Source organism: Pan paniscus, chromosome 6, assembly GCF_029289425.2.
Source record: "Pan paniscus chromosome 6, NHGRI_mPanPan1-v2.0_pri, whole genome shotgun sequence".
NCBI lineage: Eukaryota > Metazoa > Chordata > Mammalia > Primates > Hominidae > Pan > Pan paniscus.
Window position 1 is genome coordinate 17,368,123 of NC_073255.2, and position 19,138 is coordinate 17,387,260.

General features: G+C 38.0%; 1 protein-coding gene across 2 annotated transcripts in view; it reads left to right on the top strand.

Moving 5' to 3' along the window:
- Window positions 1–4,048: 4,048 nt before the first annotated feature.
- Window positions 4,049–19,138, top strand: part of C6H7orf78 (chromosome 6 C7orf78 homolog) — a 45,354-nt gene continuing 30,264 nt past the window's right edge. The window contains exons 1-2 of one of the 2 annotated variants that reach the window (XM_055115716.1): window positions 4,049–4,212; window positions 12,022–12,079. In XM_055115716.1, coding sequence (XP_054971691.1) covers window positions 12,077–12,079 — 3 coding nt within the window. In that variant the 5' untranslated portion in view covers window positions 4,049–4,212; window positions 12,022–12,076. Of the gene's footprint in view, window positions 4,213–11,946; window positions 12,080–19,138 lie in introns of those variants that run through there. The other variant, XM_034963724.2, reaches the window with a different exon arrangement.

Genomic DNA, 19,138 nt, shown 5'->3' on the forward strand with positions numbered 1-19,138 from the left:
TAAGTATTTTTCAAAGAGATTCAAATTTTATGTTGAAACTGTCTGTCATAGCAATGTCCCCAGCAATACTGGTTATGGTCTTATATTGCTTTTGATTTCAGATTGGTAGATCATAAGATGCAAATTGAGTTGGCATGCATATGCATACATAAACACAATCCAAAGTCTCAATTTTTTTACAAAACATATATTTTTCAACTCTCAGGAGTACTAAACTCACTCCCAGAGAGAATGTTGAGGAGGTTGCTGACAGCCAAATCCCAGTGAACAAATGTTCAACAACAGGTATCTTAACTTCTTTCCAACTAAGAATTTTGTCTGGAGTATGACAGCATCAAATGCCTTGAAGGTCAAAAGTAAAACAGGTCTCTGTTTACTCTTGAAAGCTCTTACTAGATTTGAATTGATTCTGCTCTTTAAGGATCTTGAATAGTCTTACTTTAGGAAAGAAAAATATGTTTTGCAGTATCTGACATCACTTAGGATATCTGTTTAAATCTACAAAATCCACGCTGGTGCGGTGGCTCATGCCTATAATCCCAGCACTTTGGGAGGCCAAGGTGGGTGGATAACTTGAGCCCAGGAGTTTGAAACCAGCCTGGGCCACATGGCAAAAAACCATCTCTACAAAAAATACAAAAACTAGCCAGACATGGTGGCACATGCCTGTAATCCCAGCTACTTGGGGACTGAGGTGAGAGAATTGCTTGATCCCAGGAGGTTGGAGTGAGCTGAGATTGTGCTATTGCACTCTAGCCTGGGCGGCAGAGCAAGACCCTGTCAAATAAGTAACTAAATAAATCTATAAAATCCTTACTGGCTTTTGAAGATAAAAGATATGTAGTATTTTAATTGTAAATAAATTGCTATTAAAGTAGATTAAAAGTTGCTGGGATGAGGAAAAAAACTAAATATGTGTAGGAATGTGTGCAATGATTTGCTAACAGATAAAATAAAATTTAGAATCTGTATTAGCAATTCCCTGACTATACTCTGAGGGAGAGGTTCTCAAAGTTGACCAGACATCGGAATCCCCTGGAAGGCTTGTGAAAACACTGATTGCTGGGCCCTACCTCCAAAATTTCTGACTCAGCAGGTTTGAGATAGGGCATTTCTTATGAGTTTCCAATGATACTCATGCTCTTGGTCTGGGGCCACACTTTGAGAACCGATTTAGTCACTGTACCACAGAGATTAAGAACCTGCCCTCAGGCCAAACTGGATGGGTTTGCCTCTTGACCCAGCTACTTATTAGATGTATAATCTTGGGCAAGCTGTTAGACTATCTTTCTCCATTTCTTCATCTGTAAAATGAGATAATAAAAGTAACTACTCCCAAAGATTGCTGTGAGATTTTGCTGGCAAGTATAAAATACCTAGAACAGTGCCTGGTCCACAGCAAAGTTCAGTTAAGACCAAATATTGTTTTATGTCAAGAAAAATGTTCAATTGCCACTATCAGGAAGGCACGAAGATTATTTCTTAAACTTTTCTAGTGTTTGAAATTGGACAAATAAAACTGAAATTCTACATTAGTACTTGAGAAAAAGACGTGAAGTCTACTTCAGTTTAGAATGGCAAATAGGGTTAGTATTGGATGAGTCATAAAAGAGAATAAATGAGCATTTTGGAATGCTGTAAAAGGCAACAGGCTAAATAAGGTAGTGAAACAGGAATTATAAACCACTGGAGGATGACAAATAGACTATAAGCATCTTAGGGTGGGAGTGGAGGAAGGGACCAAGAGGCTGAAAGGTGAGGTAAAAGTGAGGAGAGAAGGCAATATTGACCATTTTGCCTGGGTCCTTTGGAAAAGCTGCTGATGGTGGGATCCACGCTGGTCTCAGCTGTGGTGCACTGTGGTGTACACGGTGCATGATGGATGCTTGACCTGGTAAGTAAATATGGAACAAGATAATTCCTCCTCTGAAGTATCACTCCCACTTAGTCAACGGAGCATATTTTAATCTCTGTGACTTGAACATAGATAATTGAAGAAGGAGGTGTCTAACCATAATAAATTTAAGAGGCTCCTTAGAAAAAAGGGAGAGAGAAAACACAAATTAACAAGCAAGCTCTGAACATCAGAAGTGCTGACACAGACAACCTCAGACTTGACAAGCAGCCAAATTTATTATAGGCACAATATGATAGCATCGTACATTATTAGGTGTATTTTACTCATGCATAGCCCTACTTTGTAAACAAATCTCCTGTGAATTGACCTCTATTTCCCTACAGCAATACCTGATCATCTGTTTAGAAATACATATTCTAGAATTTATTGAGGTTCTGTGGTGCAATAAGCATGACTGTCCTAAAATGACATTGAGAGCTCACCTTTGGCTGCCTCAACACTGAGAAAATTAGAATTTGGGGCTGCTACCTCCTCCTAGTGGTAAGGCTGCTTTCAAACTCAACCTACCACTGAACTGTTAGCCCTTTCCCTTGAAAAAGAGGAATGCAACTTCACACAGGTCCCCAAAGTCACCAGGTACCGATAGACAACTTTCCCAAACAACACCTCCACGCACAGTTGATATCCAAACTCAGTAAAGATGGTGCCCAGATAACCTGTTAGTCTGTTCTGCCCGTCTTCTCCCATTGATAAAATTGCTCTCAGGCTTGCTCTGTGGTAAAGCAGAATGTCAAGAGGAGGAATTCTTACCACCCAAAATGTTCACTCACCATGTGTCCAACAGAGTGTCCTGGGCCTGGTCATTCATCCGGGGGATATTAAAAGGATTAGACCATACAAACACACTCATTTTTTTTCCTCATCTTACACTGTAAATTTGTTACTCATGAAAGTCTATTCCCTATCCCATACTGTGTGACATGTCAGATGGTGGCCACAAAGTGGCTGTTTTGCACAGCTCTTTCAAGGATTAAATTCAGGCATGTCTAATCTCCAATGTCCAGTCTTAAAGCACCTCACCTTCCCAATAGGTTTCCAAAGGGTGCCAGCTCATTTCCCACTGCCAGTCGTCTTATTGTGCTGATATGTAATTAAAATGGCTTTATGAACCTGAATTTATGTAAATATATTATTTTATTATCCTCTCACCTTTCTTAAGCTTCAATTCTTACCTAGTTGTGTTGGTTATTTCCAGTTTGGAAATCCCCTTTGAAAGAGAAAGAGACAAAATAGGAGTTAGACTGTTTAGCTACATTATAGCATTAGTTGATATTATTTATTCTTTCCAAGTAAAGAAAGTCTCTTGTTTTTATTTTCTTTTTCGGAACACTATTTAAAGCCTATTTTACTTCTTTTTTAACTTATAGAATATTTCAAGTTGCAATTATCTGTTATATGAAAAAATTATTACCACAGTAAATTTTAAGTTATTCCATTTATACAAACATATGTAATTTAAATAACTTACTTAAAAGCGTTCATGTTCCTTAATGCCTAGAAATACAGAAATCTGAGTGTTGAGGTTTTCATTTGCCACAACTTGTTGCGTTCCCAAATTTGTGGAGCTGAGAAACTCAAAAAAAAAATTTTTTTTTTTTTGAGACAGAGTCTCGCTCTTTCGCCCAAGCCAGACTGCAGTGGCGTGATCTCGGCTCACTGCAAGCTCCGCCTCCCGGGTTCACGCCATTCTCTTGCCTCAGCCTCCAGAGTAAGTGCAACTACAGGTGCCCACCACCACACCTAGCTAATTTTTTGTATTTTTAGTAGAGACGAGGTTTCACCGTGTTAGCCAGGATGGTCTCGATCTCCTGACCTCGTGATCCGCCGCCCTCGGCCTCCCAAAGTGCTGGGAATACAGGGTGAGCCACCATGCCTGGCTGAGAAACTCAAAATTTCTAACTCTAAATTTCTAATTTGGAAATTCAGAAATATACATTCAGAATTACCTACCTGAAAGGAGACTTTTGGATGGTTCTACATATAATTGAAGTCAGTTGGCTACAAAATAATGTTTACATATTAGAAAATTCCAAGAATGCATTCATGAGAGCATTAAAGAAAATTCCAGAATGTTGCTTATGCTGTTCATCCATCCAAACTCCTTTCCCTTCTTCTCCCCTTTTATTAAGTACTCTACTGTCATCAAGGGTTAGTAATGATCTCAGATGCTCTAAGAAATCTTTGGAGACATTCTCAAGCTTCAGAGACCTTCCTCTCACTAATTTCTCATGAGAGTAACCGTCAGGACAAATCACTTGGCATTTAGCACCTTATCTCGTGATGTATTCTTATAGGTTTGTATCTTTTCTAGCCAATTACTTATAATTTACTTGAAATCTGGAGTCATAATCTATTTTTGTACCCCAAACAACTAATAACAGTGAACTAAACATAAGTAGGTATTTGTATATATGCTTTTGATAAAGAACCATATGTATCTCTATGCAAAAAACAATGAGGCATAAATCAGATAGCATAAAGATAGGTTAATTCTATTTCCAAAACTATAAGAGATTTAATCAATTCAACTTTACTGCCGTTTTCATTAGAAATAAAAACACCTTAAAATTGAACATCAGGGAAAATAATACAGAAAAAATTTTGGCTTCTTAGTTTATAAACTAAGACAAAATTATAAGTAATTTACTGCCACCTGGTGGCAAACTTTCACTTTAAATAAAATGAACAGTTAAAAGAAAGACTCCAGCCATTATGGATCTTTGTCTAGGAAATTTTATATTCCGTTAGAAAAATATTAGAAGAGAAGTTAATACCCAAGTCGTAGGAGATTTTGGACCAAAGAAGAGTAAATAACTAGCCCAAATCAAATAAACTGTAAAGAAAAAAATCAAAATTTTTTATGGGGGTGGGGGAGGAGCCAAGATGGCTGAATAGGAACAGCTCTGGTCTACAGCTCCCAGCGTGAGCGACGCAGAAGACGGGTGATTTCTGCATTTCCATCTGAGGTACCGGATTCATCTCACTAGGGAGTGCCAGACAGTGGGCGCAGGCCAGTGGGTGCGCGCACCGTGCGCGAGCCGAAGCAGGGCGAGGCATTGCCTCACTTGGGAAGCGCAAGGGGTCAGGGAGTTCCCTTTCCCAGTCAAAGAAAGGGGTGTCGGATGCACCTGGAAAATCGGGTCACTCCCACGCGAATACTGCGCTTTTCTGACGGGCTTAAAAAACGGCGCACCACGAGATTATATCCCGCACCTGGCTCGGAGGGTCCTACCCCACCGAGTCTCGCTGGTTGCTAGCACAGCAGTCTGAGATCAAACTGCAAGGCGGCAGCGAGGCTGGGGGAGGGGCGCCCGCCATTGCCCAGGCTTGCTTAGGTAAACAAAGCAGCCTGGAAGCTCGAACTGGGTGGAGCCCACCACAGCTCAAGGATGCCTGCCTGCCTGTGTAGGCTCCACCTCTGGGGGCAGGGCACAGACAAACAAAAAGACAGCAGTAACCTCTGCAGACTTAAATGTCCCTGTCTGACAGCTTTGAAGAGAGCAGTGGTTCTCCCAGCACGCAGCTAGAGATCTGAGAACGGGCAGACTGCCTCCTCAAGTGGGTCCCTGACCCCTGACCGCCGAGCAGCCTAACTGGGAGGCACCCCCCAGCAGGGGCACACTGACACCTCACACTGCAGGGTACTCCAACAGACCTGCAGCTGAGGGTCCTCTCTGTTAGAAGGAAAACTAACAAACAGAAAGGACATCCACACCAAAAACCCATCTGTACATCACCATCATCAAAGACCAAAAGCAGATAAAACAACAAAGATGGGGAAAAAACAGAACAGAAAAACTGGAAACTCTAAAAATCAGAGCGCCTCTCCTCCTCCAAAGGAACGCAGCTCCTCACCAGCAACGGAACAAAGCTGGATGGAGAATGACTTTGACGAGCTGAGAGAAGAAGGCTTCAGACGATCAAATTACTCTGAGCTACAGGTGGACATTCAAACCAAAGGCAAAGAAGTTGAAAACTTTGAAAAAAATTTAGAAGAATGTATAACTAGAATAACCAATACAGAGAAGTGCTTAAAGGAGCTGATGGAGCTGAAAACCAAGGCTCAAGAACTACGTGAAGAATGCAGAAGCCTCAGGAGCTCATGCGATCAACTGGAAGAAAGCGTATCAGCAATGGAAGATGAAATGAATGAAATGAAGGGAGAAGGAAAGTTTAGAGAAAAAAGAATAAAAAGAAACGAGCAAAACCTCCAAGAAATACGGGACTATGTGAAAAGACCAAATCTACGTCTGATTGGTGTACCTGAAAGTGATGGGGAGAATGGAACCAAGTTGGAAACACTCTGCAGGATATTATCCAGGAGAATTTCCCCAATCTAGCAAGGCAGGCCAACGTTCAGATTCAGGAAATACAGAGAACGCCACAAAGATACTCCTCGAGAAGAGCAACTCCAAGACACATAATTGTCAGATTCACCAAAGTTGAAATGAAGGAAAAAATGTTAAGGGCAGCCAGAGAGAAAGGTTGGGTTACCCTCAAAGGGAAGCCCATCAGACTTACAGCGGATCTCTCGGCAGAAACCCTACAAGCCAGAAGAGAGTGGGGGCCAATATTCAACATTCTTAAAGAAAAGAATTTTCAACCCAGAATTTCATATCCAGCCAAACTAAGCTTCATAAGTGAAGGAGAAATAAAATACTTTACAGACAAGCAAATGCTGAGAGATTTTGTCACCACCAGGCCTGCCCTAAAAGAGCTCCTGAAGGAAGCGCTAAACATGGAAAGGAACAACCGGTACCAGCCACTGCAAAATCATGCCAAAATGTAACGACCATCAAGACTAGGAAGAAACTGCATCAACTAACGAGCAAAATCACCAGCTAACATCATAATGACAGGATCGAATTCACACATAACGCTATTAACTTTAAATGTAAATGGACTAAATGCTCCAATTAAAAGACACAGACTGGCAAATTGGATAAAGAGTCAAGACCCATCAGTGTGCTGTATTCAGCACACTCACGTGCAGAGACACACATAGGCTCAAAATAAAAGGATGGAGGAAGATCTACCAAGCAAATGGAAAACAAAAGAAGGCAGGGTTGCAATCCTAGTCTCTGATAAAACAGACTTTAAACCAACAAAGATCAAAAGAGACAAAGAAGGCCATTACATAATGGTAAAGGGATCAATTCAACAAGAAGAGCTAACTATCCTAAATATATATGCACCCAATACAGGAGCACCCAGATTCATAAAGCAAGTCCTGAGTGACCTACAAAGAGACTTAGACTCCCACACATTAATAATGGGAGACTTTAACACCCCACTGTCAATATTAGACAGATCAATGAGACAGAAAGTCAACAAGGATACCCAGGAATTGAACTCAGCTCTGCACCAAGCGGACCTAATAGACATCTACAGAACTCTCCACCCCAAATCAACAGAATATACATTTTTTTCAGCACCACACCACACCTATTCCAAAATTGACCACATAGTTGGAAGTAAAGCTCTCCTCAGCAAATGTAAAAGAACAGAAATTATAACAAACTGTCTCTCAGACCACAGTGCAATCAAACTAGAACTCAGGATTAAGAATCTCACTCAAAACCGCTCAACTACATGGAAACTGAACCACCTGCTCCTGAATGACTACTGGGTACATAACGAAATGAAGGCAGAAATAAAGATGTTCTTTGAAACCAACGAGAACAAAGACACAACATACCAGAATCTCTGGGACGCATTCAAAGCACTGTGTAGAGGGAGATTTATAGCACTAAATGCCCACAAGAGAAAGCAGGAAAGATCCAAAATTGACACCCTAACATCACAATTAAAAGAAATAGAAAAGCAAGAGCAAACAAATTCAAAAGCTAGCAGAAGGCAAGAAATAACTAAAATCAGAGCAGAACTGAAGGAAATAGAGACACAAAAAACCCTTCAAAAAATTAATGAATCCAGGAGCTTGTTTTTTGAAAGGATCAACAAAATTGATAGACCGCTAGCAAGACTAATAAAGAAAAAAAGAGAGAATAATCAAATAGATGCAATAAAAAATGATAAAGGGGATATCACCACTGATCCCACAGAAATACCAACTACCATCAGAGAATACTACAAACACCTCTACGCAAATAAACTAGAAAATCTAGAAGAAATGGATAAATTCCTTGACACATACACTCTCCCAAGACTAAACCAGGAAGAAGTTGAATCTCTGAATAGACCAATAACAGGATCTGAAATTGTGGCAATAATCAATAGCTTACCAACCAAAAACAGTCCAGGACCAGATGGATTCACAGCCGAATTCTACCAGAGTTACAAGGAGGAATTGGTACAATTCCTTCTGAAACTATTCCAATCAATAGAAAAAGAGGGAATCCTCCCTAACTCATTTTATGAGGCCAGCATCATTCTGATACCAAAGCCTGGCAGAGACACAACCAAAAAAGAGAATTTTAGACCAATATCCTTGATGAACATTGATGCAAAAATCCTCAATAAAATACTGGCAAACCGAATCCAGCAGCACATCAAAAAGCTTATCCACCATGATCAAGTGGGCTTCATCCCTGGGATGCAAGGCTGGTTCAATATATGCAAATCAATAAATGTAATCCAGCATATAAACAGAGCCAAAGACAAGAACCACATGATTATCTCAATAGATGCAGAAAAGGCCTCTGACAAAATTCAACAACCCTTCATGCTAAAAACTCTCAATAAATTAGGTATTGATGGGACATATTTCAAAATAATAAGAGCTATCTATGACAAACCCACAGTCAATATCATACTGAATGGGCAAAAACTGGAAGCATTCCCTTTGAAAACTGGCACAAGACAGGGATGCCCTCTCTCACCACTCCTATTCAACATAGTGTTGGAAGTTCTGGCCAGGGCAATTAGGCAGGAGAAGGAAATAAAGAGTATTCAATTAGGAAAAGAGGAAGTCAAATTGTCCCTGTTTGCAGATGACATGATTGTATATCTAGAAAACCCCATTGTCTCAGCCCAAAATCTCCTTAAGCTGATAAGCAACTTCAGCAAAGTCTCAGGATACAAAATCAATATGCAAAAATCACAAGCATTCCTGTACACCAACAACAGACAAACAGAGAGCTAAATCATGAGTGAACTCCCATTCACAATTGCTTCAAAGAGAATAAAATACCTAGGAATCCAACTTACAAGGGATGTGAAGGACCTCTTCAAGGAGAACTACAAACCGCTGCTCAAGGAAATAAAAGAGGATACAAACAAATGGAAGAACATTTCATGCTCATGGGTAGGAAGAATCAATATCATGAAAATGGCCATACTGCCCAAGGTAATTTACAGATTCAATGCCATCCCCATCAAGCTACCAATGCCTTTCTTCACAGAATTGGAAAAAACTACTTTAAAGTTCATATGGAACCAAAAAAGAGCCCGCATCGCCAAGTCAATCCTAAGCCAAAAGAACAAAGCTGGAGGCATCACACTACCTGACTTCAAACTATACTACAAGGCTACAGTAACCAAAACAGCATGGTACTGGTACCAAAACAGAGATATAGATCAATGGAACAGAACAGAGCCCTCAGAAATAATGCCACATATCTACAACTATCTGATCTTTGACAAACCTGAGAAAAACAAGCAATGGCAAAAGGATTCCCTATTTAATAAATGGTGCTGGGAAAACTGGCTAGCCATATGTAGAAAGCTGAAACTGGATCCCTTCCTTACACCTTATACGAAAATCAATTCAAGATGGATTAAAGACTTAAACATTAGACCTAAAACCATAAAAACCCTAGAATAAAACCTAGGCATCACCATTCAGGACATAGGCATGGGCAAGGACTTCATGTCTAAAACACCAAAAGCAATGGCAACAAAAGCCAAAATTGACAAATGGGATCTAATTAAACTGAAGAGCTTCTGCACAGCAAAAGAAACTACCATCAGAGTGAACAGGCAACCTACAAAATGGGAGAAAATTTTCACAACCTACTCATCTGACAAAGGGCTAATATCCAGAATCTACAATGAACTCAAACAAATTTACAAGAAAAAAAAAAACAACCGCATCAAAAAGTGGGTGAAGGACAGGAACAGACACTTCTCAAAAGAAGACATTTATGCAGCCAAAAAACACATGAAAAAATGCTCACCATCACTGGCCATCAGAGAAATGCAAATCAAAACCACAATGAGATACCATCTCACACCAGTTAGAATGGCAATCATTAAAAAGTCAGGAAACAACAGGTGCTGGAGAGGATGTGGAGAAATAGGAACACTTTTACATTGTTGGTGGGACTGTAAACTAGTTCAACCCTTGTGGGAGTCAGTGTGGCGATTCCTCAGGGATCTAGAACTGGAAATACCATTTGACCCAGCCATCCCATTACTGGGTATATACCCAAAGGACTATAAATCATGCTGCTATAAAGACACATGCACATGTATGTTTATTGCGGCATTATTCACAATAGCAAAGACTTGGAACCAACCCAAATGTCCAACAATGATAGACTGGATTAAGAAAATGTGGCACATATACACCATGGAATACTATGCAGCCATAAAAAATGATGAGTTCATGTCCTTTGTAGGGACATGGATGAAACTGGAAATCATCATTCTCAGTAAACTATCGAAAGAACAAAAAACCAAACACCACATATTCTCACTCATAGGTGGGAATTGAACAATGAGATGACATGGACACAGGAAGGGTAACATCACACTCTGGGGACTGTTGTGGGGTGGGGGGAGGGGGGAGGGATAGCATTGGGAGATATACCTAATGCTAGATGACGAGTTAGTGGGTGCAGCACACCAGCATGGCACATGTATACGTATGTAACTAACCTGCACAATGTGCACATGTACCCTAAAACTTAAAGTATAATAATAAAAATTAATTAATTAATTAATTAATTAAAAAAGAAGGAAACACAAAAGAAAAAAATTATTTATGGGATTTATGAGGTAATTGGAAAGTTGAATTGTGGATATTCAATTACCAGTGAATTGATGTTCATTTTTTAGATGTCATAATGGTGCTTATGTTTTAAAAATAAAAATGTTCTTATCTTTTGGGGGTAACATTCTGATATAATTACTGATAAAATATCATGATGCTTCAAAACAATATGGGAAGGGGAAAAAGTTGGAGATATATTTGAGGCAAGTGTGTGAAATAAGATTAGCCATAAAAGGTAATTTTTTAAACTGGATGATGGTTACATGGGGGATTCATTACACAATGTCTACTTTTGTATATATTTAAAGTTTTCTTTCTTTTTTTTTTAATTATACGTTAAGTTTTAGGGTACATGTGCACAGTGTGCAGGTTTGTTACACATCTATACATGTGCCATGTTGGTGTGCTGCACCCATTATATTTGAAGTTTTCTATTTTAAAAAGTTTTTTTAACTTACCAAGAAATATGTATCTATTGAGTGTAGGGTTTCATTAATAAAAAGGAGGAATACACCTGTAATCCCATCAATTTGGGAGGCTGAGGTGGGAGGATTGCTTGAAGCTAGGTGTTTGAGACCAGCCTAGGCGACAGAGCATGACTGTGTTTCTGAAAAAAAGAAAAAGGAAACAAAAAGAAAATTAAAATCTGTAGGTTGAGCCATAGATTAGAAAGAACTTGTAATCTTTATTTGTTTTAAAAAATGTCCTTTGAAGAAATTAAGTCAACCTTCTTAAGCCCAACGTGAAAACTGCCTCTCAGAATCATATCATATATCACATGTCAAACTCATATCACTTTATAAAGCAGATTACTAAACAATTACAAAAGGTGAGTTCTCAAGACTTAGTAAAACTGAATTGGAGTTCAATTATTCATATGCTCTCTTTCTGTGTATTTACTGAGTATTGAGCTTGTTGTGCTGATTTTCAGCCTTTGGAAATAAAAGCATGAGAGTTATTGCTTTGTTGCTAGGTTTTAGGCAACAACCAGAGGCCCTAGTTTTACTTTTCTTTTTCTACTCTGACTTGAATCTGGTAGAAAATTAATTCGGTTTCTTAGCAACCCAGATGAGCAAAACTTAAATATACTTTGGCTTCTTTTCTAAAGCAAAGGATAATGTTAAACTGTCAGTCTCTCTTGGCTTTACAGAAAAGATTTGCTGAGATACATTACTCCAAAACTTTTATGAAAAGCTATCTTTCAAATGGTAAGTGAAGTCACTGGTTTTCTAATGAATGCTCCCGCCTTTTGTTTTTATTTTGAATTCTTCTTGTTTGTCAAACTGACTAGCTCTTTGGAGCCTATATGTTTTATATGTTAAGGTATATAAGATGAATTCACTTATGAGAAAAGCAATTCATTTATCCATGATATAATAAATAAATAAGAAATTATGAAAAGTATATTAAGAAAGAGAAAGCCCTGCTAAAAGACAGTGTTGAATTTCCCTTTATACAAGTTTACAAATGTGCATGAATATGTGGTCTAAAAAGTTTACTGTGATCACGATAGCAGATTATACTACTTTTTTTATACTGACAACTTATTAAGGTATCAAGTGTATCTGTATCTATTTTTTTACCTATCTACCTCCCAAATTTAATGTTATAAAATCCAACTCATATATCTAAGCAAAGGAACTTTAAATTTGCATATATTTACTAACTAAAGAAATGTATTCCTTTTTTTATTAGCAAATTTAAAAGCAGATAACAAAAATATTTAGTGACTTTCCTGGAGAAAATATTTGAGGAAGAAATTCAAAAGAATGTTTTTTGTATTGTCACTATTATGGTGAAGTTTTTCTTTATTTAGAAAAAATATGATTAGATGTTTGGGTTTTACATACAGTTTTCAAAAGGTGAATATAATTTTCACAATTTGGCAAACTTAGTTATTATGATTGAAATATATAAAATTTGCATTTTTGTAAGGTTGAAAATGGTTGAATAACAATTTCACACAGCTCAATCTAAAACGTGAAGAACTATGCATAGAGTTTGTAGAGATAGAAATCCTCGTCTTAATTATTTTATAATCTAATTAGGAGTTGACATAAATAAATTATCCAGGTACAAGTTAAAATGAAGATTTGAACTCCATTGTTGTATTCAGAAAAAGAAAACATAAATCCTGATACAGAGATTTGAAAATGCTTTAATTGGAGGCAGCATTTAAACTGATCCTTGAGGTATAAATATATTATCTTAGGTGGAGAATAACTCTGCTTATTGAATGCAGATAAAGCCATTCTTTTATTTTCAGTGCAACATCTTGGACAACCTATAGCTTTTATAAAAGCAACATTTACTATTAAATCTTTAAATGAGAATATTACTAATTTATTTTTTCCTTAATTTCTCAGTCATATATTTCATAGCTTTGTATTTCTCTAATCTTTATTTTTTTCCATGTAAAAGGAAAACTATGGTGCACTATTCCATTATTGTCTTCAATTATTCAACTATTCCTCCAGTTGATTATTTCTGCCTGGGAACTACAAAGATATACGTGATTCTGTGATTTATATACAATAGAAGCTTAATTTTACATACATATTATTCAAAAGGATAATATGTAATAATAAATTCATAATATAAGGACAAAATAAGGTATCATAGAGAAGTGAAACAAATTTATTCTCTTTTAAAATGTGGCATAGTACATTGAGGCCTTGAATGTATTTGCTTCACTTCAGAATACAATGCAACAAGCTCAGAAACAGAGATGACTATCAAAACCACAATGAGATACCATCTCACACCAGTTAGAATGGCGATCATTAAAAAGTCAGGAAACAACAGATGCTGGAGAGGTTGTGGAAAAATAGGAACGCTTTTACACTGTTGGTGGGAATGTAAATTAGTTCAACCATTGTGGAAGACAGCATGGCGATTCCTCAAGGATCTAGAACTAGAAATACCATTTGACCCAGTGATCCCATTACTGGGTATATACCCAAAGGGTTGTAAATCATGCTACTATAAAGACACATGCACACATACGTTTATTACGGCACTATTCACAATAGCAAAGACTTGGAACCAATCCAAATGTCCATCAGTGATAGACTGGATTAAGAAAATGTGGCACATATACACCATGAAATACTATGCAGCCATAAAAAATGATGAGTTCATGTCCTTTGCAGGGACATGGATGAAGCTGTAAACCATCATTCTCAGCAAACTATCACAAGGACAGAAAACCAATCACTGCAAGTTCTCACTCATACGTGGGAGTTCAACAATGAGAACACATGGACACAGGGTGGGGAACATCACACACTGGGGCCTGTCATGGGGTGGGAGGCTGGGAGAGGGATAGCATTAGGAGAAATACCTAATGTAAATGTCGAGTTGATAGGTACAGCAAACCAACATGGCACATGTATACATATGTAACAAACCTGCACATTGTGCGCATGTACCCTAGAACTTAAAGTATAAAATAAAAAGGGACGGAGATGACTACTGCACTGAAAAAACACTGAAAAAAGTTTGTCAGGTTATCGTAGAAAAGTCTTCAGTGTTGTATAACAAGTTTAAGAACATGTTTTTGGTTGGTGAAGGAGATTCCACAGTCACATAAAGTGCTGAATAAATCTCTTGCTGAACAAAGACAACATGAGGAAGCAAATAAAACCAAAGATTAAGGGCCAAACAAAAAGCTAGAAAAGGGCCGGGGGCGGTGTCACCCTGTAATCCCAGCACTTTGGGAGGCCAAGACGGGCGGATCAGGAGGTCAAGAGATCGAGATCATCCTGGCCAACATGGTGAAACCCTGTCTCTACTAAAAATACAAAAAAAAAAAAAATAGCTGGGCATGGTGGCAGACACCTGTAGTCCCAGCTACTTGGGAGTCTGAGGCAGGAGAAATCACTTGAACCCAGGAGGCGGAGGTTGCAGTGAGCCAAGATCGCGCCACTGCACTCCAGCCTGGTGACAGAATGAGACTCCACCAAAGAAAAAAAAAAAAAAAAGGCTAGAAAAGGAATGGATACAAGGCAGTAATTAACCACAACACAATGGAGAGAGCAATGAAGAAAGCAGACAGCCATGAGGCCAGCACTAAGAAAAAGCCATCCAGTGATGAGAGAGAGAGACGGAAATATCTCTGATGGATTCTACATTAGATAGCAAGGTTGACATACCTGGAATGTAGAGAGCACTTGAGAAGTTTGTAAAGTTTTCATTTGACATATTTAGACTGCTGAAAGTTTTAAAATTTTTATAAGCATAAGTTTTGATGTTGAAAACTTGTTTTTAGGGAGAAAATCCCTATATCTTTGTTTAAAGGTAATTAGACAGTATCACTAACTGTCCCTGTGCAGTAATAACAGCCACATTATATAGTAAATGTGGGGCAAAATCCATTTGGAAAATGTTAAGCTGCATTTCCAGACAGGGTTGTAGTGTATTTTTAATTAGTGCATGTATGTTTTGTGTAATTGCTAGTAGAACAAAGTTATATTTTTAAAACTGTTACTTGTAGAAACCTTTCCAGTTTTCCCAAATACCATGGGTTTTGTGCATAGTTTATACAAATCTTTAATTTACCAGACTGTCTTTTCAGTTTGTGGGTTTTGTGGAAGTTATGCATTTTTATGTTAGACAAAATGTTACAAAAAGTACTCACTCTCTTGTTTTACCAAAAGTTAATTTTAATCTCAGTCTACATCGTGCTACGTTCTCCGGCTTCTTTGAAATAATGTGTGGTCTGTAAGCCTTTTTGTATGACAACTATTAAAAGATAACCAACTGACATGAACTGACTGAGAATTCTAAGTATAAAACTCTTGTTAATTTTTGAGGGTCATTTAGTTTTGTGACAGGGCATTCAGTAAAGTCTTGTGACTTCCCTGCAGACAACAGGCTGAGTATATATAGGAATGAATCTGGCTTTAGGGCTCAGTCATTTGAGATCTTTTATAGGCAGCCACAAGTAACTAAAACTGAAAACTAAATATGCTTATTTTTGAGAAATGGCTCAAGTTTCTAAGTTTTTTTTTTTAAGTTGTACTCATTAAGGAAGTCACTAGATAGCATTTCATTGGAAAAAAAAATCAGTCCATGATGCTTGTGTGGTAAATATGAGAAAATGCTATGTAAGGAAACTAACCTATTTGAAAACATGGTTATATTAGAAGAAAAATTTTATTTTCATTTCTATATCATACACATGGAAGAATTGCAAAAATACAAACATGAGTTGCTCCAATGTACTTTGATAGTTTGTATATTGGCATGTATGGACTAAATCAGGGTGAAACCAATGTTAACACAAAATTTAAGGGTATGTTAACTAAAGCAGGGGCCTCCAACCCAAACCAGGCCACACAACAGGAGGTGAACAGAGGGCCAGAGAGCAAAGCTTCATCTGTATTTACAGCCACTCCCCATTGTTTACATTACCATCTGAGCTCTGCCTCCTGTCAGATCAGTGGTGGCATTAGAGTCTTATAGGAGCGTGAACCCTATTGTGAACTACACATGTGCTCCTTATGAGAATCAAATGCCTGATGATCTGTCACTGTCTCCCATCACCCCCAGATGGGACAGTCTGGTTGAAGGAAAACAAGCTCAAGGCTCCCACCAATTCTACATTATGGTGACTTGTATAATTATTTCATTATACATTGCAATGTAATAATAATAGAAATAAAGTGCACAGTAAGTGTAATGCATTTGAATCATTCTGAAACCATCTCCCCATCCTTCCTCAGTCTGTGGAAAAGTTGTCTCCCACGAGATCACTCACTGGTGCCAAAAAGATTGGGGACTGCTGAACTAAAGGATGGTATTTCTAAGATATTTTGAATATTAGGTCATTTAATACTTTTCAATATGTAGGATATTTACCATGTTTTGAAACTATATGAATGTGGGAAAATGACTTAAGACTAATGTTTAGGTGTGACATTGTATGGCTTGACCCTCTAGGATAATTGCTTTTCTCTACAGATTAGAATTTTTGAATTATTTCAGTAATTAGGTTTTTGCTTTGGAAAGATCTTACGATAGAACTAGGAATTACTGCTTTGAGAGAACCTGTGTATGTACTGGTCATTATCCATTTGGTCCTTAATACAATTTTAACTTGTACAGATTTATTCTAATTAACCCATAAGGGTCAACGTGTAAACTTGTTTTAATTAAATATACTAAATATTGTTACTAAGTATAGTCAACCTAATCTGCTATGAAACATTAGAATTTCTTCCATCCTACTGTATGTTTTTACCCATTAACCAATTTATTCTCATAACCCCCTCTCACCCACCCACTCTTCCCAGTCTCTCATATTCATCATTCTATTCTCTATGTCCATGTGATCAAGTTTTTTAACTCCCACATATGAGTGAGAACATGCAGTGTTTGCCTTTCTGTGGCCGGCTTATTTTGCTTAACATAATGACTTCTATCTCCATCCATGTTACTGCAAAAGATCAGGATTTCAGCCAGGTGCAGTGGCTCATGCCTGTAATCCCAGTACTTTGGGAGGCCAAGGCAGGTGGATCACGTGAGATCAGGACAAAAATTAGCCGGGCGTGGTGGCGGGTGCCTGTAATCCCAGCTACTTTGGAGGCTGAGGCATGAGAATCACTTGAACCCGGGAGGCAGAGGTTGCAGTGAGCTGAGACCATGCCATTGCACTCCAGCCTGGGCAACAAGGCCAAAACTCCATCTCAAGAAAAAAAAAAAAAAAAGACAGGATTTCATTCTTTATTTTATGGTTGACTGGTATTCTATTATGTATATATATACTTTTTTTTAATCCAGTGTTCAATTGGTGGATACAGCTTGATTTTTTATCTTTGCTAATTTGGCGGGGGCGGGGGGGTTTCTTGAGACAGGATCCTACTCTGTCACCCAGGCTGGATCACGATCCAGCAGTGGCAGAATCATGGCTCACTGCAGCCCCAAACTCCCCAGACTCAGGAGATCTTCCTACCTCAGCCTCCCAAGTAGCTGGGGTGACAGGCACATGCCACCATGCCTGGCTAATTTCTGTACTTTTTGAAGAGACAGGGTCTCACCATGTTGCCCAGGATTGTCTCAAACTTCTTTTCCTTTGGAAAAATATTCCACAGTGGGATTTCTGGATATTATGGTAGTTCTGTTTTTACTTTTTTGAGAAATCTCCATACTGTAGTGAGAATGTACTAATTTACATTCTCACCAACAGTGTATACATAGTTTCCTTTTTTCTGTACTCTTGCCAGCATATGTTATTTTTTCTCCTAGATAATAGCCATTCTAACTGTGGTGGTTTTGATTTGCATTTCTATGTGATTAGTGATTTAGAGCAATTTTTCATATATCTGTTGGTCTTTTGTATGCCTTCTTTTGAGAACTGTTTATTCTTGTGCTTTGTCCACTTTTTAATAGGATTGTTTGGGGTTTTTGCTGTTGAGTTGTTTAAGTTCCTTGTATATATTGGATATTAGCTTTCTGTTGGATGATTAGTTTGCACATATTCTCTTCTATTCTGTAGATTATCCCATCACTCTTGTTTATTTTGCTGTGCAGAGCCTTTTAGTTGAACATAGTCCCATTTGTCTATTTTTGTTTTTGTTAGTTATGCTTTTGGGGTTTTAGCCATAAAATCTTTGCCTAAACCAATGTCCTGAGGAGCTTTCCCTGTGTTTTTTGCAGTAGTTTTATAATTTCAGGTTTTATGTTAAAGTCTTTAATCCATCTGGAGTTGATTTTTGCATATGGTGAGAAATAGGGTTCCAGTTTCATTCTCCTGCCTGTGGTTATCCAGTTTTCCAACTATGTATTGAAGAGGGTTTTTGTTCCCCAATGTAGGTTCTTGGTGGCTTTGAGGAAGATAAGTTAGCTGTAAATATGTGGATTTATTTCTGGATTCTCTATTCTGTACCTGTGGTATACGCATCAATTCTTATACCAATACCATGCTGTTTTGATTACTCTAGATTTGTAATATGTTTTGAAGATAGGTAGTGTGATGTTTACAACTTTGCCCTTTTTGCTCAGTATTACTTTGGCAATTTGGGATCTTTTATGGTTATAAAAGATTGTTTTTCTATTTCTCTGAAAAATGTCATTGGTATTATGATAGGGATTCCATTGACTTTGTAGATTGCTTTGGCTAGTGTGGTCATTTTAATGATATTGATTCTTCTAATCCATAAGCATGGGATGTTTTTCCATTTGTGTCATCTACAATTTCTTTCATCAGTGTTTTGTAGCTTTCCTTATAGAGATCTTTCACCTCCTTAGCTCAATTTATTCTTAGG